The sequence below is a fragment of the Podarcis melisellensis genome (assembly GCF_964234715.1).
Source record: "Podarcis melisellensis genome assembly, chromosome: 8".
Taxonomy (NCBI): domain Eukaryota; kingdom Metazoa; phylum Chordata; class Lepidosauria; order Squamata; family Lacertidae; genus Podarcis; species Podarcis melisellensis.
The window spans coordinates 28076285-28101160 of NC_138540.1; the positions used below are offsets into that span (position 1 = coordinate 28076285).

Below are 24876 nucleotides of genomic sequence, written 5' to 3' on the forward strand. Positions count from 1 at the left end.
TCAGGAGGCTCATCTGGCACCATAGCTTTAGGTGCTACGGAGAAAGATTTATTTTCTTCCATGCCTTTGACTTTTAATTAACGATAAATTAACTTTTTAATTAACAATAAATAATAAAAAACACAAAGTAATTGTAATGGTAACGATATCACATCTTATATTATGCACAGGGCATTAGCCGCCTAGTTTCTTTTAGGGGGGCACTCTACCCCTGCGCGCCTCTATGGCGCCTCCGTCGCTTGGCAACGCTTCTCCTCGCGTGTTCCGTTCGGAGCCGGAAGAAGCGACCGTCGACTTCCCTAGAGACCGCGACCTCTCCCACTTCCCCCTCCTTTCGCTCTTTTGTTGCCGTCACGTGGGCAAGGGAGGTGGTCGCTCGGCGGTTTGAAATGAGGCGAGAGCCTGGCCAATGAGGAGGGAGTTGGGGGCGGGTGGGCGGCGGGCAGGGAAGAGGTGCCCGGAGCGGAGAGCCAATGGAGGCGTGGGAAGGCGTGTCCTACTTCGGGAGGCACCGCCCCTCCGTTGCCTTCCCTCGGTCCGCCTGTCAGTCATTGAGTCGGCCGGCCGGTTTTTCTTGCTGCGGTTCCCGTTGTCTCTCCCGCCATCCTTGCTTTCCTCATGCAGCTCGCCAGGGGCCCCGCCAGCGGGGAAGCCGCCGCCACCTCGCCAATCTCCGGCCCGGCCGCCATCCAGATCAGCAGGTACCGCCGCCAAGAGCCACTGGCCGGGGGGGCTTTGCCGTGGAAGGTGTAGAGAGAATAAAAGGGCGGGTGGGGGGAGAGGGCGCCTCTGAGTATGTGCAGAGGGCCTGAGGAAAGGAGGGCTCAATACCACCATTAGATCCCCACCATTTCTTCCAGATGACACACCACGGATTCCTTCTAGTGAGATGCGATATTGGACTGTACCCATCTAAACCTTACTCAGAATAGACCCATGGAAGTTTATGAGCCTAAATTGAGGGAGGGAGAGGGCCTCTGGGCACGTGCAGAAGGCCGCTTCCCTCATCAGGGGGTGCTCGGTACATCTGTTTCTAAACTTCACACCCCCACCCTTTTTAGCCAATTGACACCACAAATACGGCTTAGTGATATTGGGTCATATCCAGCTAAGCGTTACTCAGAGTAGAACCATGGATGTTTATGGGCCTCAATTGGCCCTGTCCCCATTAATTTCAGTGGGCACACCCCGACTTGGGCTTATTTTGGATTTGCCCCGTTAAAATGATGTAATACCCTAAAATACCAAAGGAGCTGAAATAGAGCATCGCCTCTGCTTGAAAGAGAAGAAGTCACCAGGACCAAAATCAACAGGAACAGCCGACCCACGAGTTGCTTAAGGCCAAGAGCAGGTTCGGGGTTGTGTCCGATGCTAATCCTATTTGGAGCAGACTCATTGAGGTTCATGGACATGACTTAGAGTCATTAATTTCAATGGATCTATGCTAAGTGGAACTTTGTTGACTGCAACCCTCAGTATCACTTCAGCCAGTGAGGCCTTGCAGAACAGATATGTTGGCGACCAGCTTGAAGAGCATTAAAGGGGATTTCGACAGATTCATGGAGGAGAAGGCTATCCATGATGACTAGCCATGATTGTTGGGTTTTACCTCCACTGTCTGAAGCAATGTGACTGAATAGCAGCTGCTGGGAATCACAAACTGGGAGAGTATTGCTGTGCAGTCAAATCCTGTTTGTGAGCTTCCTGCTGGGGCAATTGAGTGGTCACTCTGTGAATAGAACATAAAAAGAGCCTGTTGGATCAGGCCAGAGGTGGCCACCTATTCCACTGTCCTGTTCTCACAGTGGCCAACCAGATGCATGTGGGAAACTCACTAGCAGGATCCAAGCACAAAAGCACTCTCCCCTCCTGTTGTTTCTAGCAACTGGTATTCAGAAACATTGCTGTCTAGATAATCTGCTGATCTGATCCAGTAGGCTCTTCTTAGGTTCTTGTGAGTCTATCAATGGCTACTACATATGGTGGCTAGATTAAAACATCAGGGCTTGGAGGCAGTGTAGCTCTGAATGCCAACTGCTGGGGATTTTGTGGGGAGGCTGCTGTTAGACTCAAGCTTGTGGGCTTCTGGAGCATCTGGTTGGCCACTGTGAGACCAGAATACTGCACTCAATGGGCTCTGTTTGGCCTAACCCACATGTCCAACTTATTCTTACGTTTTTATTTCCACCCGACATTACAGCACTACAACGAAGTTTGAGAAGTCTCTCTGGGAAGGGCACTCCATGGCACTGGCATTATGCCAGTCAAAGTTCTGCTGCTTTGAGAGTGAACCCACATAGATTGCTGTTAATATATGTAGTGAAGGAAGTGACACTTGTATGCTCAAAGGTTGTCTTGTCTACAAGGTGTGGCTGTTCAGAGGGTACGTCCTTATTCATCCACTCTCTCTTGCTATCTATCAGTGTTGGAAGAGGAAAGGATTCATGGTGATCAAATTGAGTAAATGGGGCAGAAGACTGGTGGCGGGATATAGGGGATAAGTTGTTGGCATGGTAAAGTCAGTTGTCACTATGAATGCTGACAATCCCAGATTAATTTTGTGAACATCCAGAAATAGAAAAATATTTTGCCACTATGGACATTTAGCATTAGTATGCAATGAATGCTAACGCTTTGCGTGGGACTTCCAAGATGCTAGTGTATGCCACATTTCAGAATTCATTCTAAAGTGCCAACATTATAAATCAGTTCAAAAAGAGTTATTATTGTGTAAATTATGTAAACACCTGAGCCTGATGCGGATTGGCAGGACAAGAACAGAGAGACAGTGTGGTGTAGTAGTTAGAGTATTGGACTACTAGGACCTGGGAGACCAGGCTTCAGATCCCCACTGAGCCATGATGAAGCTCACTGAGTAACCTTGGGCCAGTCATTGCCTCTCATCATAACCAGTTGCTGGAAACCATAGGAGGAGAGAATACCCTTGTGCTTGGATCCTGCTTGTGAGTTTCCTACATGCGTCTGGTTGGCCACTGTGAGGAAAGGATGCTGGACTAGATGGACCACTGGCCTGATCTAGCAGGCTTTTCGTAAACTCTAGAGAGCCCATGTCTCAGTGCAAGGAGTCTGGCTCGATGTAATGCAGCTTTTATTCTCCAAATGTGCTGGACGGGAGTTAAGCTAAGACCAAGGTATTGTTTGTGAGGTCTAGGGGAAAGATCTGTTGCCCAATTTATTTCTGGGATTGTTCACCCACTAACAGATCAGATGTTTAGGAGCTGCTGTTAGATCCAGCCCTCAGTGGTGGATGCTCAGGTACTTTGTATGGCTTGCAGCCCCTTCTTGTTTATTTCACCTGGTGTGTCAACTGCAGGGGAGGAATTTGTCCACAGTCATCCACATCTTGATAACCTGCAGATCACATTACCGTAATACACTACCTCTGAAGGCTATCTGGAAACTTCAGTTGGTTCATAATGCAACAGCAAGGTTGTTGCCTAGTGCTGGTATTGAGGCTCACATCTCCCTCGAAAATTGCCCAGTGGATGCTCAAACCGTTTATAGGTCAATTCAAAAGTGTTGGTTTTACCCTAAAAATCTTTAAATTAAAGAGGCTCTGGGAAGTGGAGGCTTGGTGGACCACCTGCCCAATTACTGGCTCACCATCAGGTATAGTGGAGGCCAAAAGGAGGGGGGGGAATTTATGGACGTACCTCTCTACAACTCCCTCTCCTTATTTGGTTGCCAGGGCCTTTGCTGTTGGTTTTCAGCTTACTGGGAAAGATTTTGCTCTTCTTATTTGCTTTTAATGGTTGTGGGTTTTAATGCTGTATCTGTATTTCCCGTTTTATTTGTGTTAGCTTGTGGTTCAGTACCTTTGCTGGAGAATCTTTCAGTGAGTGGGGAGGGTTATTATAGACAGTCTAATCAAACAGGTAATTTAATTATTATTTTATTTGTCTCCCCCCCCCAATCCCCCTGAGCCTCACTTCATACTGGCCACATTCACACCATACATTTAAAGCACTATGATGCCACTTTAAATAGTTATGCCCCCCCCAAAGTTATGGGAGCTGTATTTCGTTGAGTATGATGAGAGTTCCTAGGAGCCCCTATTCTCCTCAAAGGCCTATGGTTCTCAGTGTGATTTCACAATCACTTCCTCTTCTCAGGGAACTCACGGAACTATATCTCTCAGAACAACTCTCAACATCTTAAAAAAATACAGGTCTCTATGACTTATTAAAGTGGTATCACAGTTCATGGTGTGAATGTAGCCTGGGTATTGCTGCTTGACCAGTGCTTATTGTCACTTAGATGGTAAATATTTTACTCAGTATTTTATGACCTGGAGGCATAAATTGTGTTTGCTCTGGGTGGGGACTAACCTATTTCTTCAGGGTTGGGTTAAAGAAACACACATGTTCCTGAGTGTTAATCTACAAATTGATGCTGTGCAGATTTGTGATGTACTGTAGTTTAGTTTCTCTCTACTACCATCCTAAGCTCTCCTGAAAATAGAGAAAGTCAGGCCTGCTGAATTTTCAGTGTGATGGTCAGCTTTTATTGAGCTGCTGTGCCATTAGCAAGATGTGGCGGCTGCAAAGTTACATTTCTCCTACTAGATTCAAACTATTGTCTTTGTGTATCCTCTCAATGCAATATTTGTGCTCTGATCAATGGAACCTACACCGGGAAATCACTTAAAGGGCTCCAGTTTTTGCCTTCCCTTGGTGTCATATTAGCAGTAGGCATATGAGAATAATTACGCTAACCAGGCTGCAGCCACCTGTGAGGTTTTCTAATCTCCTTACTCTCTGGGGTGGGGTTTACACCAAAGGCACTTAAGAGATCTAGGAGAGAAGTTTGCTGCTCTCTGTATATCTGCTCTTCTCAGTTGTGCTGACTTGCTGGGTTTTCACTCAGCTTTGTGCATTTGCAGACTAAGTTTAAAATAAGTGCATTGGGAATTGCATTCATAAACATCTCCCTTGGGCTGTTGGCGTTTTAATTTATATCCTCTGGAAGCTTCTTTTTTATTATTTCTTTATTTTTACTATGGCTTTTTTGTTTTAAACGTACCATTTACTGACCAAGCCCAGTCCTCTCTACCTCTGGCATCCCTTTGCAAATCACTATATTTGCAGTTAAATTCAGCTGTTGGTTTGATGGTAAAATCTGCTTTGACACTGTGGTATTCCAATAAACAGAAACAGAGTGGACAGCTGGGTTTGAACAATCTGGCTTTAATTCCTGACTTTCTCAAGGGCAACACAGTTGCATAGCCTTGTCAAAGCCTCCAGCCCAGTTCATAGCCTGACCACTGCAGTACATGTGTTGGTTACCTTGAGGCTGAAATACAGTACTGCAATGCATTCTCTGTGGAGCTGCCCTTGGTCCTAGTTCAGAAGCTCCAACTGGTAGAGAATGTGGTGGCCAGATTGCTGATGGGGGCACCTGGCTGAGAACACGGGACACCACTGTTGAAGCATCCGGCCTGCCTGCCCATCTACTACAGAGCCAGGTTCAAGGTTCTTGTATTAATTGACAAAGCCCTGAACATCCTAGGTCCAGGGTACCTCAGGGAGTGCCTAAATCCTTATATCATTTGCAGGATCATTCTTGCAAGGCTCATTTGACAAAAACAAGTAACATTGGTGTCATTGGTCCAGTCTTGTGGCACACTTTGCCCATAGAGATTCAGCAGGCGCCCTCAGTTTTAATCTATAAATGTCTTCTGAAAAAATGAGAAAGTGTGAATTCAACAAAGACATATAGAACAGGTATGCATATCAGGGAGAGCCAAGATTAGCTGCAGATCCTTGACGACTGTATAGAAAATCCACATTTGCTCCTATATAATGTGTGGACACTCAGTTATGCATCAGTAAAATGCAAATGATTGTGCCTTTAAAAAATCCAGGTGTCTGTGGTCTTTTGACTTTTTGTCTTATCTCTGCACTGGATTGGCCTAAATGCTTGTTGCTCAGGTCGCTTCCCAACAATTGTTGTTTAGTCGTTTAGTCGTGTCCGACTCTTCGTGACCCCATGTACCAAAGCACGCCAGGCACTCCTGTCTACCACTGCCTCCTGCAGTTTGGTCAGACTCATGTTGGCAGCATCGAGAACAATGTCCAACCACCTCGTCTTCTGTAGTCCCCTTCTTCTTGTGCTCTCAATCTTTCCCAACATCAGGTCTTTTCCAGGGAGTCTTCTCTTCTCATGAGGTGGCCAAAGTATTGGAGCCTCAGATTCAGGATCTGTCCTTCCAGTGAGTCTCAGGGCTGATTTCCTTCAGAATGGATAGGTTTGATCTTCTTGCAGTCCATGAGACTCTCAAGAGTCTCCTCCAACAATACGTACAGTAATGCAATTTAATGTTTGCTAACAATAGAAGTTTAGATTCAGCTTAACACAGGACGCAGAATGAAAACATCTTAAAGCTGACACAGATTAAATGCCTAGGGCGGGGACAATATATTTATTCTGATAAAGAGCCAGTGTGGTGCAGTGGTTAGTATGTTGGACTAGGACCTGGGAGACCAGTGTTGAAATCCCCACTTGCCCATGAAGCTCGCTGGGTGATCTTGGCCCGTCACTGCCTCTCAGCCTAACCTACCTCATAGGGTTGCTGTGGGAATTAAATTAGGAGGGGGAGAGCCATGGAAACTACTGGTGAGTTGATCAAATTCTTTTTTTGACTGTTCAAAAACAGAGATTGGGTGAGTGCAGAAATACTGTAGTGTTACTTGGCATCCTTCAGTAGGACAAAAAATTGTTGGCTTGGATTTCTTTTTTGTAATGTAGGGTCTGACCAAGTTGGTTACTCCGAAGATGTATGTGGGGAAACTGCCTTTATAAAGGTTCAGGTGTGGAATAAGTAGCCAAAACGAAAACAAGCAAACAGGTTGCCTCTTCTAATCCTGCAAGCTGTTGTAATTTGTTCTGGAGTCTGCAGAGAAGGTCACCCTGGACCAAGTGCCTATTGTAGTGTTGTCTGGCAGAAGGTGAGCAGGCTCTGCCCTCTACAGGACATTTTTGGGAAATGTTCAAGAGCTGGAGGCAGGCTGCTGTTTTTTTAAAGGAAGCTGCCTTATGCAGCATGGCCATGTCTTGCGTGGGGGTTATGTTTTGGCAATGGTACGTATATACAAGAAATGCCCCTGCACAGCCCCTGCACAGTCATCCTTACCTTCCAAGCAAGACTGACTTGCTTACCAGGCTCTGGGATGCTCTCACGAGATCTCACGGGACTGTTCAAGTTCCTGCAAGATTTTGTGAGCTCTGTAAGCGAGTCTGAGAGCTTATCAGCTCTTTCCGTACCAGGAAAGCCCTGCTCTACAGGAGGTTTAAGCTACCAGCATGAGTTTGACCAAACTGTGGGAGGCAGTGGAAGACAGAAGTGCCTGGCGTGCTCTGGTCCATGGGGTCACGAAGAGTCGGACACGACTAAACAACTAAACAACAACAACGCAGGAGGTTTTAAGTTCTCTACCTTGTGTGCAGTTAAATTGTGGAATTTCAGCTGCACAAGTCTGCAATTTTGCAAGTTAATTGCATGCAAGAAGTAATCGTCAAACCTTTGGCCTGCTTAGTTCAATGTTACCTTCATTGACTGGCAGTGGCTCTCTAGGGTTTCGTGTAAAGCAGATGCTCTGCCACTAAACTGCTACAACTGCTTCCCATTTATTTGTTTGCCACAGGGTCCTTGGATTGGTTTTCTGAGCCACTTTTCCATAAAATGTTTCTACTTCTAGGCAAGTGAGGATTAATTAATTGTCAAACTATGCTGTTTTCTTGTTTGTTTCACATTTTTATTTTGGATATGGCCTTTTCAAACAGAAAAATTACTGGTTGTGGTGGAACTCATTCAAGTGAATGAGCTCTCAGTCTTCCTCTGCTTTTGCATCTTTACTGTCTTGCTGAATGCTAGGAGCAGATTTCTATATGGTTGGGTGTCAGGGTTTTGGAAAGCACAATGCTTGTATTATATTGACAGCTGTTTATGTAGTTTCATGGATTCTTCTCTTCCACTTCTCCTTGCTCCCCCCCTCCCATTTCCCAATGGTGGCTTGAAACTCTTTAAAATAGCATTTTAAAAGCAGGATTTCTTCCTCATCTCAGATTCTGGATCCTTTCAGGTTTGGGGATGGGGTGTATTGGCAAAACCCTTCCTTCTCTGGAACCTCCCGGACAGAGTGGCTTTGGGGGAGGCTCCCTTATTGGGATGGGGGGAAATGGGAAGATTTCTATATTGCAGGCCAAGGTGGCTCCTGGTAGTCCGATCCTGCACACATCAATCTGGAAATTAAGCTGTCCATTTAGTTCAGTGCCACTTGCTCTTTTGTCAGTGTGCCTAGGATTGTGGCCTGAGAGAGAATGTTTACAGTGCTTCTTTTGTGGCTTTCCCTCCCTGGACTTTCATTTAACAGTTCCATGAGCTTGCTTAACTTGAATATCTCCTTCTCAGACACCTCCCTCCTGCATTTCATGACCTAATGCTGATGGTGAACCCAACAATGAGGTGAAACCTGTGTCCTAGGTGATGACTCATGCATGTTGGTATTTGAAGCCACATAATGAACCCAATAACACCTAATTAATGGTACTAAGCATCCTTCATTAGATAGATACTTCATTCCTCTGATTTTGTTTGTTCATGGCTCAGCAGTTCTCCCTATTTCTACATTTTTCACTCCATCTCCCCTACTGTAACTTATCACTGGCCAGCCTACATGTTCCCTTAATTCCACCTTCTTTCATATTTTTTGACCCCTTTCTCCATTGTCCCACATTTCGTAAAGCTCCTTATAGGGATAGGCACTGTGCTCATTACCTGCTATCTAGCAGCATTCCGCTTTTCTCTTCAGCCTATGTTTTAGTATGTCTTCTTTGGCTTACAGAAGGAGTTGAACTTTACGTCACCATTTTAGAATGCAAGAGCCCTGTAGGAGAATCAGGCGAAAGACCCATCTAGCCCAGCATCCTGTTCTCACAGAGTCCAAACAGATGCCCCATTGAGAAGCTCTCTTCCCACATGAGATTCCCAGCGGCTAGTGTTCAGAGGCATATTGCTTCTGACAGTGGAGAGAGAACATAGCAGTGTTAGAAACTCAGATATATAATCTAATCACCAAATGGCACATTAAATCTAGGTTACAGTCACCACAATGGAATGTCTAGGCACCATTCTCCCCAGTTGTTGTTGTTGTTGTTGTTGTTTAGTTATTTAGTCGTGTCTGACTCTTTGTTACCCCATGGACCAGAGCATGCCAGGCACTCCTGTCTTCCACTGCCTCCCTCAGTTTGGTCAAACTCATGCTGGTAGCTTCGAGAACACTGTTCAGCCATCTCGTCCTCTGTCGTCCCCTTCTCCTTGCACCCTCCATCTTTCCCAACATCGGGGTCTTTTCCAGGGAATCTTGTCTTCTCATGAGGTGGCCAAAGTATTGGAGCCTCAGCTTCAGGATCTGTCCTTCCAGTGAGCACTCAGGGCTGATTTCCTTCAGAATGGATAGGTTTGATCTTCTTGCATTCCATGGGACTCTCAAGAATCTCCTCCAGAACCATAATTCAAAGCATCAATTCTTCAGCAATCAGCCTTCTTTATGGCCCAGCTCTCACTTCCATACATCACTACTGGGGAAATAATAATAATAATAATAATAGAATAATAATGATGATGATGATAATTTCTATACTGCTTTCTAGCACATTAAAACATCAAATAAAACAATCCAGAATAAAACTAATTCAAGCTTCCAGGAAAATATTTCAAAGGTTTCTGTAAGTGACATTTTGCTTTTCCCAGTCACCAACCTGGCATCCAGAGATCTCCATGTTCTCACAATTGACCCGTGTTAGTCGGAAAAAACACACACGGCAGGCACATGGCTGATTTCTGACACTGGAACTTAGCCATAGTGGCTAGTAGCCATTGATAGCCTTATCCTCCATGAAGTGAATTCCATTGTGTGCTGTGTGAAGATGCACTTTCTTTTGTCTATTCTGAATCTTCCAACAGTCAGCTTTGTTGGATGGCCCTGAGTTCTAGTATTGTGAAAGAGGGAGACAAACATTTCTTTATTCCCTTTTCCCACAAGTTGTGCAATTTTATGCACTTCCACCATGTTCTCCTCTTTCTTGGTTTTTATCCAAACTGGAAAGCCGCAAGTACTGTGAGCTTTGATCCATCCTTGTGATCATTCTGATTGCCCTTTTTCAAACCTTTCCCAGCTCTGCAGCATCCTTTTTGAGGCGAGGAGATTCTGTCTCACATTTTTGTCATTGTATTGTAAGTTACCTGAAAACCTGCTTTAGCAACTGAAGCAATAGGCTAAGTCATCTGATAATAGTATTTTAATTGGTAGTTGACTTCCAAATAAAGGGAGGTACATGATTCTTCCACTTGCTAAACAGTTTGCTGTTGAAGATTTATTTCTCCAGAGCTTCTGGTTAGATGTTAAAGCAGTTCCCTGAACCAGGGAGACCAGCCATATGAATTGTCAACCATCTCCTGTTTCCTAGGGGGAGGTCAAGCCTCTTTGATGGTTGTTTTTAGAGTCTGTTGTTGTCTGGATTCAGAGGAATTCTTTTTGTGTGTGTATGTTCTTCTGTCAATAGCGCAAGATCAGTTTGTTCTCTAAATTCGTGGCTTGTGGCACTGACGATGTTTGTGTAGGAAATTTCCAAATTTCCAGACAGCTATATAAAGAGCAATATAGTTGTGTGTTCGAAGGGAGCAGAGACATCACCTGGGTACCACTTTCTGTACCTGAGCGGTCACAAGCTTTAAAGCAGCCATGCTGAAGATGTGGCGGGAGGTGGGAGCAAAGCTCTTTCAGCTGAATGCGAATCTCGGGAGGTAAGTGATCAGGTGTGAGTATCCTGCAATTTAAGCTGCCCTGGTATGGGACTAAGGCTGGGTGCTGTCTTGGGTAGTGGGTTGGCCTTGGGCTAGCCAGTTAGAACTTGCATCTTAGATGCACATTCATCAGGTGGCCTTTAGGGAAATATTCACATCTTTTTTGGAATTGGGTATCTAGCCTGGGAGACCAAGGAAGTGAATGGCACTGCCTGCCCACAGCTTTGTGGGTTGGTGGGTTATAGATCTTGTAGTGTTAGATTTACATAGGTAAAATGGAAGAGCCCACCCCACCACGGGGGAGTCCCATATGCAAGTCATAGGTGGAGATTCCCCTTCCCTCAAAGTCTGCGACTGGGGGAGTACACTAGCCTCAAGCTGCCACAAAGAAAAGGGAACTGTAGTTTTTTAAAAGGGTTTTGGGAACCGCGGCTCTGTGATGGGTAAACTATAGTTCCCAGGATTATTTGTGAGAAGGATGTCCAAAAAAAGATTCCGTCAGTTGATTGTTCAAATGTTTTTGAATAATAACACAGCTATATTTGAATCATTGCAATTATTAGAACAGGAAAGACAAAATTTAACCAGTACTTAAGCTAAGTCGACTTCATTGTTTTACAACTTTTGAAAAAGTAGACCTATTGAAATTAATGGACATGACTAACTTAGATCTATTGATTTCTGTGGACCTACTCCATGTAAAGCTTAGTTGGATACGGTTTGGCAGGATACATTTTTTAATTAAAAAATATTGAAGAACGTTACACACAGAGAGAGAAACAATCAATAATAACAAAATAATGTAAGTTCAGTGCAAGGAGCTCTTGATAATAAAGTCAAAAGAAAAAAATCAGGAGTGAATGAAATGGACACAAATAAAATTATAAATGGGGTATAAAACACAACTTATACTGTACAATGATGAGAAAAAATGAATGGCCTGTTTATAGATCTGGTCAAATAAAATTGTATTCTGAAGGGATTTGCCTGTCTGACTGCATTGTCATATATAAATTTAATAAAATAAACAAATATTGATTAAAAATAACCTACAAGCAGAGGTGCAAACAGAAGAATCAGTGTCTTCCTAGCCACAGGAAGATTACATCTCAATATCTCTGAAATAGCTATGAACATAACTTTCTTGAACCAGCTATTTAGGGTGCAGCATGAAGCGTCTTCCTGGCCCTGAGTGATGACCAATCAAGCTGCTATCAGAAGATATACAGTTTACTGTTTACATATAGGATAATAATAATAATTTATTATTTGTACCCCGCCCATCTGGCTGGGTTTCCCCAGCCACTCTGGGAGGCTTCCATAGAAACCAAAAATACACTAAAATATCACAGATTAAAAACTTCCCTGAATAGGGCTGCCTTAAGATGTCTTCTGAATGTCAGGTCGTTATTTATCTCTTTGACATCTGATGGGAGGGCGTTCCACAGGGCAGGCGCCACTACCGAGAAGGCCCTCTGCCTGGTACCCTGTAGCTTTGCTTCTCGCAATGAGGGAACCGCCAGAAGGCCCTCGGCGCTGGACCTCAGCGTCCGGGCAGAACAATGGGGGTGGAAGACGCTCCTTCAGGTATACTGGGCCGAGGCCGTTTAGGGCTTTAAAGGTCAACACCAGCACTTTGAATTGTGCTCGGAAACGTACTGGGAGCCAATGTAGGTCTTTCAAGACCGGTGTTATGTGGTCTCGGCGGCCGCCCCCAGTCACCAGCCTAGCTGCCGCATTCTGGATTAGTTGTAGTTTCCGAGTCACCTTCAAAGGTAGCCCCACGTAGAGCGCATTGCAGTAGTCCAAGCGGGAGATAACCAGAGCATGCACCACTCTGGCGAGACAGCCCGCGGGCAGGTAGGGTCTCAGTCTGCGTACCAGGTGAAGTTGGTAGACAGCTGCCCTGGAGACAGAATTGACCTGCGCCTCCATGGACAGCTGTGAGTCCAAAATGACTCCCAGGCTGCGCACCTGGTCCTTCAGGGGCACAGTTAACCCATTCAGGACCAGGGAATCCTCCACACCTGCCCGCCCCCTGTCCCCCAAAAACAGTACTTCTGTCTTGTCAGGATTCAACCTCAATCCATTAGCTGCCAGCCATCCTCCAACTGCCTCCAGGCACTCACACAGGACCTTCACCGCCTTCACTGGTTCTGATTTGAAAGAGAGGTAGAGCTGGGTATCATCTGCATACCTTTATCAAGGATCTGCATTACCTTTATCAAAAATAGGAAAAATACATACATGTGAGCCAAACATTCTAGGGTAAAATACTACTGATGGAAGACTCCCCACCCCCAATGCTGGCAGAGACAGTCTAAAAGGGTGGATAGTCCAGATCTTCATCCATTGAGATACCTCAAATTGTTCCTTAAGATCTGGCTCCCATACCAACTTGACGTAGGGTGAAAATTGTAATAGTAAAAGTAGAGTGTGATGCCATTCCCCTCTGGATGGCCTGCATAAGGAGGAGCTCAAAAGGTGTGTTGCTTTATGAATTGTCCAGTCTGTTGAACCCTTAACCTGTTCAAGCCAGTTTCCCAATTGCAAGAGGCATTTTTATGGCATGGGCACCTTTGCCCTGGAGAGCAAGTTCTCCAATCAGAAGGGAAGAACTGCACCACTTCTTGATGGCCGTCTTTCAGGCCTCCTCCCTTGCTCTCACTCCTTTTTCAATTGATGGCTGATGGCGTGCCAGTTTGGATCATGACGGGAGGAAAACTCTCTGTCCTTCATTTCTCAGGCTTCCCAGTGGGAGAGCAATCAGCCCCCCACAAACATCTCCTCCTTTTCTTCTTTCTGCTGTACCTGTTCCTAATCATAGAATCTCAGAATTGTAGAGCTGGTGCAGCAATGGTTTTTATTTTTAAGAATATTTTTAGCCTCCCCTTCCTCGCCAAGCAACCTGAAGAATGTAGATCCTTAAGAATTTAAGGTGAGGGGAGTTCAAGCTTTTACTTACTTGTGGGTGGGAATTTCTCTTTGTCCTCTTGCTAAAAAGTATGTGAACAATTTGTCCCTGCAGAGGACCAAAGTAGAACTTCTGCTAGCTTGATGAAGGCAAAGGTCTGCTTATCTTCCTGCAGCATTTTTCCATGGGTTCATCTCTCAGCACTGCTGCAGTGTTTTAGAAAAACCACCTCTACAGCAGCCTTTCCCAAGTTTGTCCCCTCCAGATGTTTTAGGCTACAAACACTTTTCTGGTGGGGCTGATGGGAGTTGTACTCCAAAACATCTGGAGGGGAATACCAAGTTGAGTTAAGGCTGCTGTACGTGAACACTGTCAGTCATGTAGCTGGGTTTCTTCCTTTCCCTTTTGTATGAGACCACAGGGTGTCTAGGGTGACTCATTCTGCAACTATGTTGGGGACCAAGGCAGGAAATCCTCTGAGGGAGAGGCGGGTGTGTGTGTGTGTGCCAAGCCTAGTGCAGATAATGCCATGAAAATACCAGTTCAGAGTGCTTTCTAACAGAGATGAGGACTCTCTCTGTCTCCTCCTTGGGATGCAAGGTCGACTTATCTGGTATGACAACCTTCATACTTTTTTTGTAGGTGCTGTGTGGTTGAAATCTGTGGATTGACCCTCCTTTGTGATCAGTTGCTTCTCTAGGTCCCAGTCAGGCACAGTGCCAGACAGTAGATATAGGAGAAAGAAGAGCAGTTAGTTGGCTTGCAAGAGTGGCTGGGACTTCAAAAGGAGGGATATGAATCAAGGATTATGCCATGATTGAAAAGGATTTGACTTAAAGCCTGTATATACAAGAAGACAGGTAGTTGGGAAGGGTGAATTGGGGGCTCTAAATACAATTAGGCTGCAATTACAGCAGGTGGAATGGGGAGGGAGAATGGCTTTGGGAGCAAAGACTTTTGCAAGGGTTTTCCTCTCCCATGGTTGGGGCTGAGGGAGGAGGAAGAGCTACAGAATAGAAGGTGACTGGCCGGACAACAGAGGTGGGAAAATATTTCATATTCCTAGGAGTTGTTGACACCTTTTCAAGCTCCTTGGCAACCTGTTGCCTGGATTTTTTCCTGGTTCAGAGACTTCTTCTTGGGAAGAAAATGGTGTGCTTCATCTTGGCTTATTTTGAACATCACTTCAGTGATCTTCCAGACCGCGTGGCTGATTTGCTTATACATTTCCAGTTTGGCCTGACCGTTCTTTACCATGATGTCTGAATCAGATGAATTATGTTTAGCATGAGCAATTAATTTGCTTCCAAACTATGGCTTGGTAACTGACTTCACATCAAGGTTTTGTGGCAAAAATGGTTTACATTTCAATCATGAGATTACATTTTACAGTTTGCAGCTGCTCCCAACCTTGGCCATTGAAAATATTAGACTGCTATCCTTGAAAGCAGACAGTTGTTGCTAAAAGTGTCCTGCCCCAAAATGCCTTGCTCCAAAATTCAGCCCAACATCAGACATGAGAGAGGTTCTGACCCGAGGAGAGACCCAAGGGCCATCATGATAGACTGGCCTGTAAGAGATGGATTCTGCAGCCGCTGCTGTGTCTTTTGTTCCTGGCTCAGAACCTGTCCTTATCTCATGTTTCAAGATGCAGCTTCAACCATTCAGTTTTCTATTACTTCTTCCTGTTACTCTTTGAGAATTTCAGTAATTCAAGGACTACCAAAACACCTCTGGGGAAACATACCTATGCCTTCTCTCTTTCCATGGTTCAACCGGTGACCCAAATTGGGGAGCAGCAGCTGCTTGGTCCAGTTCTTCCCTGACCTAATCCTTCCCCCCACTCCTAAATCTGGCAGGAAGTTAATCCACAATTAGATATTATAGGATTATAGGGTGTCACTCTTGAGGGTGGTCCAGGTTAGAAATGAGAGGAAGATTGTGTTCAAAACTGGAGTAATAAGTATTGGCAATGCCTCATGCAGCTTGCTGATCCATGTAGTAGGTCCCTCTGCTGGTCTTTGCACCTGTGAACCTGTCTACGCACTTGGGTTACCTATGGAGGTTGGCTCTGTTTTGTCCTCCATTGGAATAACAGCCTATTCCTACCTCTTAATGGTGACGCAGATCATTAATAACATTATATTCTTCACAACTGTGAGCAGGGCAGTGGGATGGGGTAAGTGAAGACAAGCTGCAACAATTAATTATAGTGTTTTTCACTGCTCCTGCTGCACAGACAAAACATTTTGGTTCCTGAAATTCATTCTGATTGTGCAGAAAAATATAATTGATAGTATTGTATAGGATGTGGTATTAGTGTGTGAAAACAGTGAAGATCCATTGATACCCAGGCATGCACACCAGATGGTGGAGATGTCAGGCGCCATTCTGGTGCCCAAGCTTCTTCACTTGGTCGCAAGTGGCTGAGAGCCAGGTGCTAAATGCACCTGGCCACTGGCTAATTTTTGAACACTGCAGTCCAACATCATCTGTAAGGGGCCATGTTGTTGACACATGTTCTGTCTCTTCAGCCTGAGCTAGAGCTGACTGCCTCTTTATCTGCCTCTTTATCCTCTTTTCTCTCTGTAGGATTATGCGCCCTGATGATGCCAACATTGCTGGGAACGTCCATGGAGGGACCATATTAAAAATGATTGAGGAGGCAGGTGCCATCATCAGCACTCGGCACTGCAACTCTCAGTCTGGGGTAAGTACTCTGCACATGTTCAAACAGAGAAGCTGTTTGCAGCCATGATATATGGAGGAGCCTCTTCCCAGCGATGCCTTCAGTGTTAGTAGCAGGCAATTGTGGGGTGGGTCAAAGCTGCAGGAGCAAAGCCTTGTTGCTTCCCTGCGGCTCCGTTGTAGATTCAAGTGCCTGCTCTGCGTGTTAAGGTTTATAATGTTCCTGTCTTCTTTTGTTTTATTTTTCAAACTGTTGTATAACAGTTTCCAGCTTAATAACAAGGGAGTAGTAAAAAAGATAAGTAAATTTAAAGATACATGACATGGGAATACAAATTCCAACTTCAGCGAAAAAGAAATGGAATAGAAAAGATCACAAGAGACATTTGTCCACTACCTAACCCAGTGGTTTTCAACAGATGTGCCATGGTGCCCTGCGGCACCTTGAATGATGATTGTGAGTACTGCGGGTGGGGGAAGTGCTGTGCAACCATTGCCATGCATCAGGCGAAAGAAAGCAGGCATAAGAAAAACTCTGGACCCTGCGCTCCTACGCAGGATTAGGTCCCATGTCACCTGCACGAATTTATTTCCAAGCTAAGCAAGCCTGGGGCAGGGCTGCCAAACATTTTGGCCTTGTTCAAACAGGAGGGACGCAGGAACGAGGCAGCAGGCTTGGAACGTCCCAGAGGAAATGTGAGCTTCACCTTTCACCGTAGATGCTCTCTCTCCCCTCAACTTTTGTATCCACGCTGGCTGCGCATGCGTGCTGGTGCTGCTTACTCACCTTCTGCCAGAGCCCAGTGAAAGTGCGGGGGGGGGGGCAGGGTCAACAAAAGCAGTGTCCGCGCCCATTATGCCCCTCCTCCTTCTTCACCTTTAGTGGGGGAGGGGTGTGGTTGTAAAATAAAGCTGAGGGGGGAAGACATCTGCCTCCCCCACCCACCAACTGACCAAACCTGAGCCCTAATCCATAATAAAAAGGTCTGGTATTTATTTATGCAAGGGCAGAAACAACAAATCCAGGTTCTGAAATGGACACTGACCTTCTGCCACCATGACTAGGGTGGTGGGTGCCTCTCCTCTGTTTCCAAATCTGTCCTTTAAAACTTCGTGGATGACCAGAATTCGTGGATAGTCACCCTATTTTATCAATTTCTTCCTTTTTGAAAAACAAACCCCAAATGTAATCTATGACTGGCCAGTAGGTGGCAGTGATAGATAATTAGAGGGGAATAAAGAGTGGGGGACTCCACCAAAGTTGGAGATGGGATGCCAGTCTACCAAAGAGCTTATTGCATAAGTACACCGTTGAAAGCATTCTGTGATGATAATGGACCCAGACCTCTGACTCCCTCGCCCCTCGCAAAGTGGGTAGAACTGGGTAACGGGTCTGTAGAGCAGCCTCATGTTTTTCCCACCCATCTTCCGTTTTGGGCTCTTTTCTTCCTTTGCTCCCTGTGGTGTGTACTGTTTTCCTTTTACCCCACCTGCCTGTGATGTTTTGCTCACTCACTAACAGTGGCTTTGCCTGCCCCTCTCAGGAGCGATGTGTGGCTGCCCTGGCCCGCGTGGAGCGCACAGATTTCCTTTCCCCCATGTGCATTGGAGAAGTGGCTCACGTCAGTGCTGAGATCACCTACACGTCCAAGCACTCTGTAGAAGTCCAGGTGCATGTGGAGTCGGAAAACATTCTCACAGGTAAGCAGAACCCCAGCACCTTTTGTGGTCACCTGCTGAACAAGGGTTAAACCACGTGATGGCGCTTAACTTCTTCACTTTCTTAAATCTTTCATTTCCCAAGATTTTTCTTGGGGGAAAGGGCAATTGCTGTGTCTATCATTCTTTTTAATGAAAGAAATTTCTCTCAAAGTGCCTGTTTAACCATGCACAGCCAGCAGTTATACTTCACCCTCAAAACTGGATTTGAACATAAAGAATTAATTTCTTACCTGTTAGTCGCAACAGGAATTTTCGATGTGAAAAAGTGGAGATAACCTCCTATCCCATCCGTTAAAAAGTAGCATGATAAAGTACGGGGATTCGTTGCGGTGGCTAAAATAACTAATTACCCGAGAAGTAAGGAAGACAAATGACGCCCATGTTATTTTAGGAATTGATGGATGCATTTTGTTTTGCAGCAGTAGGAGGTTGGTCTCGATGGATTCACAATATTTTGATTTATCCAGGGCTGAAGCTTTTTATTATGATTTGCAAAGCAATTATGATGATTGAATAACAACACAGAATAAAGCAACCCACCAGGATACAAGAGACAGAATGCACTGACTTTGATACATTAAGTTGTATACAAGATAAAGAACTTCCATTTGTTTGTACAGACTAGTGTTTCCCAACCTTTTCCTGACCGTGGCCTCCTTCCTGTGGCACCCCCATGGGCTTAGCCAAGGGAGGGCAGGGGGGCAGCTACCCCCCATAAGTAAAAATCAATACAAATCTGAGGTTTCCCTCCCCTATCAAAAGCCTGCCCCCTAACAAAAATCCTGGCCATGCCCATGCCCCGCTCCCATCCTACTGGTAGAAAGGTAGCTATTTTAATGTTTTGTTTGTAATTAGAACATGTTTTATTTATAATTTATATAATTTATACAAAATACAATTACATAAAATGATAGGAATGAAATGTTGAAGCAGAAAAACATAGAGCTGGAAAAATCATGGAGTTGGAAGGGACCCTAGGGGTCATCTTTCTAGTTAAAGGTAAAGGACTCCTGGACAGTTAAGTCCAGTCCAAAGCAACTATGGGGGTGTGGTGCTCATCTCAGCTTTCCAGGTGATGTGGCCAGTTGACTAAACCACTTCTGGCGCAATGGAACACTGTGATGGAAACCAGAATGCACGGAAACACCGTTTACCTTCCTGCTGCAGCAGTACCTATTTATCTACTTGCACTGGTGTGCTTTCGAACTGCTAGGTTGGCAGGAGCTGGGACAGAGCAACGGGAGCTCACCATCTTTCTAGTGCAACCCTCTGCAGTGTAGGAAACTTAGCTAAAGCATCTATGATAGATGGCCATCCAACCTCTGCTTAGAAACCTTCAAGGAAGGAGAGTCCAGAACCTCCTGAGGAAGATCCATCTTCCATGTATTATACAAATTAAACAACACTTATCTGACCACAGTTATTTGACACAGATGGGGAAAACCTACAGATACAGTCCAAAAGGTGCACAGGGAGTTCTGTATATATGGGAGAATTTTAAAAAGCAAGTGGTCCTCCCTGACCTGCTGCAAAACTATCTTTTCATCCATAGGAGCCCTGGCTGCCTAGATAAAACATTCTAGCTCCCCATACTTTACCTGGCAGTAAAGCCTACTGAGCTCAGTGTGGCTTTCTTCTGAGTTGACACTTATTTACTAGATGCAAGTCAGCAGCACCAGACAACCCCGCTTGGCTAGGCGCTGGGGTGGATTTCACCCCACCTTGCAGAGCCGAGGGCCTGGTAGGCTGCCCACTTACCCACTAGTGATTGGCCAAGCAGATAGCCAATCAATCAGGATTTTTTTTAAAACAAAAGCTTTCCTCCTTTCACTTCTCACTTCCCTCTGTGGTCCCCTAGCCTTGTGTTGTGGTCCTTCAATTATGCAATTTTCTCCTGTGGCCCCCTTGGAATATCCTGGGGCCCCTGGTTGGGAAACACTGGTATAGACTATATTACAATATACTGTGGTTGTATCCTACTAATTTGTATTTGGAGCAGACCTTTCTGTCATCTTGCCAAAATTTCTCGGGCCACCCCTGCAAAGTGAATAATAATGTTGGGCTAGGACCTGGGAGACCAGGGTTCAAATTCCCTCACTTAGCCATGAAACTTGGTACGTAGGTGCTCTTGGGCAAATCACTGCCTCTCAGCCTAAACTCCCTCCAGGGTTGTTGCGGCGATTAAATGAGGAGGGAGGAACCATGTGTACTACCTTGAGCTCTTTGGAGAAAAAAAAGAAGTGATATAATGCTCACCCTGCCTCTTGCTTGACGCCTCACTCCTTGGCTCACAAATCCAACTTCTTTGGAAGTGGCTGCTTCCCAGCTGCTGCATTCCAAAACTTTCCTTCCCTCCAGGCCTGGCCGAAGTGACGTTACCGGCGGATGTGCAGTCAAACGCATACTTCATTGCTCACGAGATGGAAACTTGTCTGCAGCAAATCTGCAAATTTCTGGCTTTCTTGGCCTTTTGGTCTATTTATTCGATTTCTCACCCACCCTTCACTACAAGCGCAATAAAACAAGAAAAGTTTTTAAAATGTGAAAAAAAGTTCCTAAATGTTAAGGGAGGTTTTAAACTAAATACATATTTTAAACCCTTCTCAGGGTTTATTCCTGCTTTATTGAACCGAGGATTCCCCCCGCCCCCCGTGATTCATACATAGGTGTTTTATGTTTATATCATCATGGCATGACCTTTGGCTACTTATAGTAAGACTCGACTCAACATTGAAGCACAAATGTTTGCAGAACGTGTGCCAGATTCAAGAGTTGGGGGCCTACTTAGGAGACAGGAATGCCCAAAATGGCCCTCAGCATTTCAGCTCCTTCCCCAGATACCCAGTCTGGCAAGAGATTCCCCATGTATGGCATTACAAAAGATAGCTCTCTTGGCAACCTTCTTCCCATCTCCTCTCATCCCCTCCTCCCAATATTTGGCCCTGCCTCAAGCTTCCCTTGGAATATCTTCCTGCCAAGAGAATATGGTTTTGACCAACTGGGATGTTGAGACTTTGTCAGTGCAAACGCTGGGTTTTGTAAAAACAAAGCAGGTGCAGAGAAACTAGATGTCTATCCCCATGCTTTTGGCCGACGTGTGGGAAGATGAAAATGTGTTTCCATGGTTACCGTGCCTTGAAAGAGAATATGCAGATCAAACCGGGAGCCAAAAGTTCATCCCACTCGGTGATAGACACCACTGATTAACTGTGGGCCACTGCAAGGAGTGGCACCAAGCGAGTCCCTGCCTGTGACTTCCTTTTGATAACCTCCCCAAATCCTTGAGGCTGCTTCTAAATATTAATCTGCGTATATCGCTGGACAGAGGAGAACTAGGGAGAACCTTCTCTTCCCACAGATGATCACAGTTCAGAGGCCCTGCATGACTGTGGCCAATTGGACAGCTTTGATGGGAGAGGCCTTTAATAAAATTGGACTCGTGGAATGAAACGCTTTGGCTGCCTTTCATCTCCTCCAAATTGCAATTAAGATTTAAACCAACCCTTTCACCGGTTCCACTGCACAAGGAGATTTTTTTGCAGTGAGGTTTGTGGGGAAAAACGCTATCCAGAGGAACAAGGGAGCCGTCAGGCCTGGGAGTGTGCTGACTTTGATACTGCCCAGAGCAGGGACAGAGTTGGGAGGCTGCTTGCACCAACATCTTCCCCTTAGCTTAGCTTAAGAAACAGCAGCTCCCAGCATTCTTGGGGAAAGCCATGACTGTTTCAAGTGGCATCAAAGTGCTTTGAATGTACAGTGCGAATGGGGCTGCAATGTTTGCAGGAGATGCCTCATTGCGGTGCATTGCACCTTGAAAATGGATAGGCGGGTCAAAGTGGCACTTGAATTCCAAACGTGTGCTTATGTGACCCTGTGTCAGGCTACTAAAACCTCTGTTCAGTGTTCTTGTTTTATAGGAAAGATTGTCAAATTGGGGCTCAGCCAAGGGGTGGAAAATGAGCAGCTCTCCATATATTGGTGGACATCAGCCAGCATGGTCAGTGCTCAGGGATTATGGAGTCCTGCAAAAGCTGGAGGGTGGTATGTTCCCTGCCCCTATATTTTGAAGGGTTAGGGAGGTCATGCCAAGGATTCTTTTGCTTGTCCTTTGCTTCCCCATTTCAAGTTGCCATTTAGCGACAGCCGGCGGTGTCTGAAGTGCCCCGGTCCCCCTCTGGGCTTACCGGCTCCCAGCAGGCACAGCCCATCCAGCTCAACCAAGCTAAGCTGCCAGTGCTGCTCATTTGACTTATTCCCAATGTCTGGATGCTAATTTCTGTTAGATGCAATTAGGAGGGAACAGCTCCGGTACAGGCGGACTGCAGCCACAGAAGCTTCTGAAAGCAGCAGCCTTGGGAATTGGCGCTCTTTTGATCAGAGTTTTACCAGGAAAATGTGCAGATAGCCATTCTGTGTTGTTTGGGGAGGAGTGTGGGAGCCTGAGGGGGGGGGGCATAGGGTTGCTGCTGTGGAATCCAGCCTGTCAGGTTGTTTTGTTGTTGTTGGGTTTAAGCAGTAAATCTTATTCCCAAGAGAAGGTTGTCACATCACAGTGAAAAGCTGTGCAGAGAGCCGAAGTATTGCAAATTAGCCCTACTTTCTGCACAAATTCTGTTTTCCTTTTGTAACAGGGAGGGGGAGATGCTGCAGTGAAACGCCTCCTCCAGAGTACTGGGAGCATTGTCCCTCTGATCTTCGGATGAAAAGAGGCGTGATATTTTTTCAAGCAGTCGGGCCAGTTTTGAAAGCAATGTACTTGTTTCTACCAGATCAAAATCTGCGCAGACTTTCCTCCCTGAAAATTTAGGCCCATAGTCAGAAATCAGGGTGGGTGTGGGGGTGGGTGTGGCATGAACTGAACAGCCATAACATATAGCTCCATAGGGTCAAACTTAGGTAATGGTCACTTTTTTTGGAAGCGTACTGCCGGCACACTTTTCCTTATTGCTGCAAATGTAAAACCAACTGGCCCAGCATCCTCTTCCCACAGTGGCCAACTCGATGCCCCAACCAGAAACCCTCAAGCAGGACCTGAGCAGGACTTTCCCTCCTGCAGTTTTCAGTAACTGGTATTCTGGAAGCATGATTGCCTCTGTTAGTGGAGGTAGAGCATAGCCATAATGGCTAGTGGCCTCCTCCTCCTCCATTAGTTTGTCCAATCCGCTTCTAAAACCACCCATCCCTGGTGGCCATCCCTGCCTCCGCCTGAGCCAGTGCACCAACTGCAAAGAGCCTTATAGGTGTAGCACCATAGAGGCTAACATATGTGTTATGACATAAGTGGGGGCATAGGTGTAGCACCATAGAGGCTAACATATGTGTTATGGCATAAGTGGGGCATGGGGTTGGGAATGTAGGTAGTGCTGTCAAATAACACTGAAATGCAGAAAATAATTGTTGGGAGAACTCAATTATGAATGTACGTCAGATATGTACAGTGATAACTCACAACAGCAATAGCTGATGCAATGCAATCATACTCACATTGCAAGTTAATTAACAATGGCACCGATCAGACAAAGATATTGCCAGAGTTTGAGCGCCATGGCAGAAAAGGTCCCCTTGCCAGTAGTTACACTAGCTGATATCACTTGCTTTGTTTTGCTTTCTCATTTCTTCAGGCCAGATGCTTTGATGACTCAGTTATTATTCCATATTTTGCAGTTTTCCGTGGTCTGTTCATTTACAGATATTTTTCCCTCCTTTAAAAGGTGCCAAGCGGGTGACCAACAAGGCAACTCTGTGGTACGTGCCCCTCTCTCTTAACAACGTGAACAAAGTACTGGAAGTCCCTCCTATTCAGGTAAGGGGATGTTCCAAGGGTGATGGTGGAGCTCTATATGAGTCAGACGTTAGTCCAGATTCTGCAAACAAAATAAGCAATGCCCATTTCCATGTTTACATCCACTTGCTTAATCATGTACTGTATTGTGTTGTATAATCTGGTTTTGTTGTCTTGATTCACACTGTAGCTGAGACTCTCCTAGAAAGATGTCCTCTTCTCCCCCCCCCCAGACTTCCTTTGAACAAACTTTTTCTAACTCCCTCCTTTGCTCCAACATATTGTGACATATTAGATTTAACACTTGGTCCACGTTGCTACTGTCCACTCCCATTAACTTAGAGGGAAGTCCTCTCTTGCCATGCCTTCAAAGGGGCAGTGTGTGTCCTCTTAAACAGCTGTATAGCAAAACACTCCAGCAACTTCCTTTCTCTGTGGTGGCCCAAGGGGACATTTTCTTGCCTCCAGTGGCACATGAAGCAATGGTGGTGGTGTGGCCAGTCGGGCAGCAGTCCTTGTCCCTTCCCCTCCGACTTGGATGACCAGGTGGCCCTTCCGTTTCTTCTCAGTTTGCAGAGAAGGCGCAGGAGGAGGAAGGGAGAAGGCGCTATGAAGAGCAGAAGCTGGAACGTTTGGAAACGAAGGAGAGGAACGGGGATGTCATCATGCCAGTGATCAATCCAGGTAAGACGGGCAGTCTGAGTTAACGCCAGCTCCAAAGGACATGGTGAGGCTTAGCAGAATCCTTTGCATCTTTACATGGAACTGTTGATTAGTTTGCTGCCAAAGCCAGAAGTACTAACTTTGGGGCAGGTTTTTTTGTGAGTGAACAACTGCAACCCCTCCCTGAACTACTGATTTCTAAAATTTTATATCTTTCTATGAATCATGCCCATGATGCACCATTAATTGATGTATCCTTATCAATTACATGTCACACCTGCT

General features: G+C 45.5%; 1 protein-coding gene across 2 annotated transcripts; it reads left to right on the forward strand.

Moving 5' to 3' along the window:
- The first annotated feature begins 436 nt into the window (after positions 1 to 436).
- Positions 437 to 24835, forward strand: LOC309376953 (cytosolic acyl coenzyme A thioester hydrolase-like). 2 transcript variants are annotated; one of them, XM_081923909.1, is made up of 5 exons: positions 437 to 701; positions 16332 to 16449; positions 17972 to 18128; positions 23861 to 23952; positions 24501 to 24830. In XM_081923909.1, the coding sequence occupies exons 1-5, from the start codon at positions 619 to 621 to the stop codon at positions 24636 to 24638; spliced, it is 588 nt and encodes a 195-aa protein (XP_081780035.1). In that variant the 5' UTR covers positions 437 to 618; the 3' UTR covers positions 24639 to 24830. The 2 variants fall into 2 exon arrangements, with proteins under 2 accessions (XP_081780035.1, XP_081780036.1); XM_081923910.1 differs by lacking the exon at positions 437 to 701 and adding an exon at positions 14250 to 14352 and having other exon boundaries at positions 24501 to 24835.
- Positions 24836 to 24876: the final 41 nt, after the last annotated feature.

Bases quoted from the DNA above. Each gene is read 5' to 3' on its own strand.
- LOC309376953 (XM_081923909.1), top strand. From the start codon at position 619: ATGCAGCTCGCCAGGGGCCCCGCCAGCGGGGAAGCCGCCGCCACCTCG. The intron at 16,450-17,971 runs GTAAGTACTCTG...TGCCCCTCTCAG, and splicing joins ACTGCAACTCTCAGTCTGGG to GAGCGATGTGTGGCTGCCCT. The intron at 18,129-23,860 runs GTAAGCAGAACC...CTCCTTTAAAAG, and splicing joins GTCGGAAAACATTCTCACAG to GTGCCAAGCGGGTGACCAAC.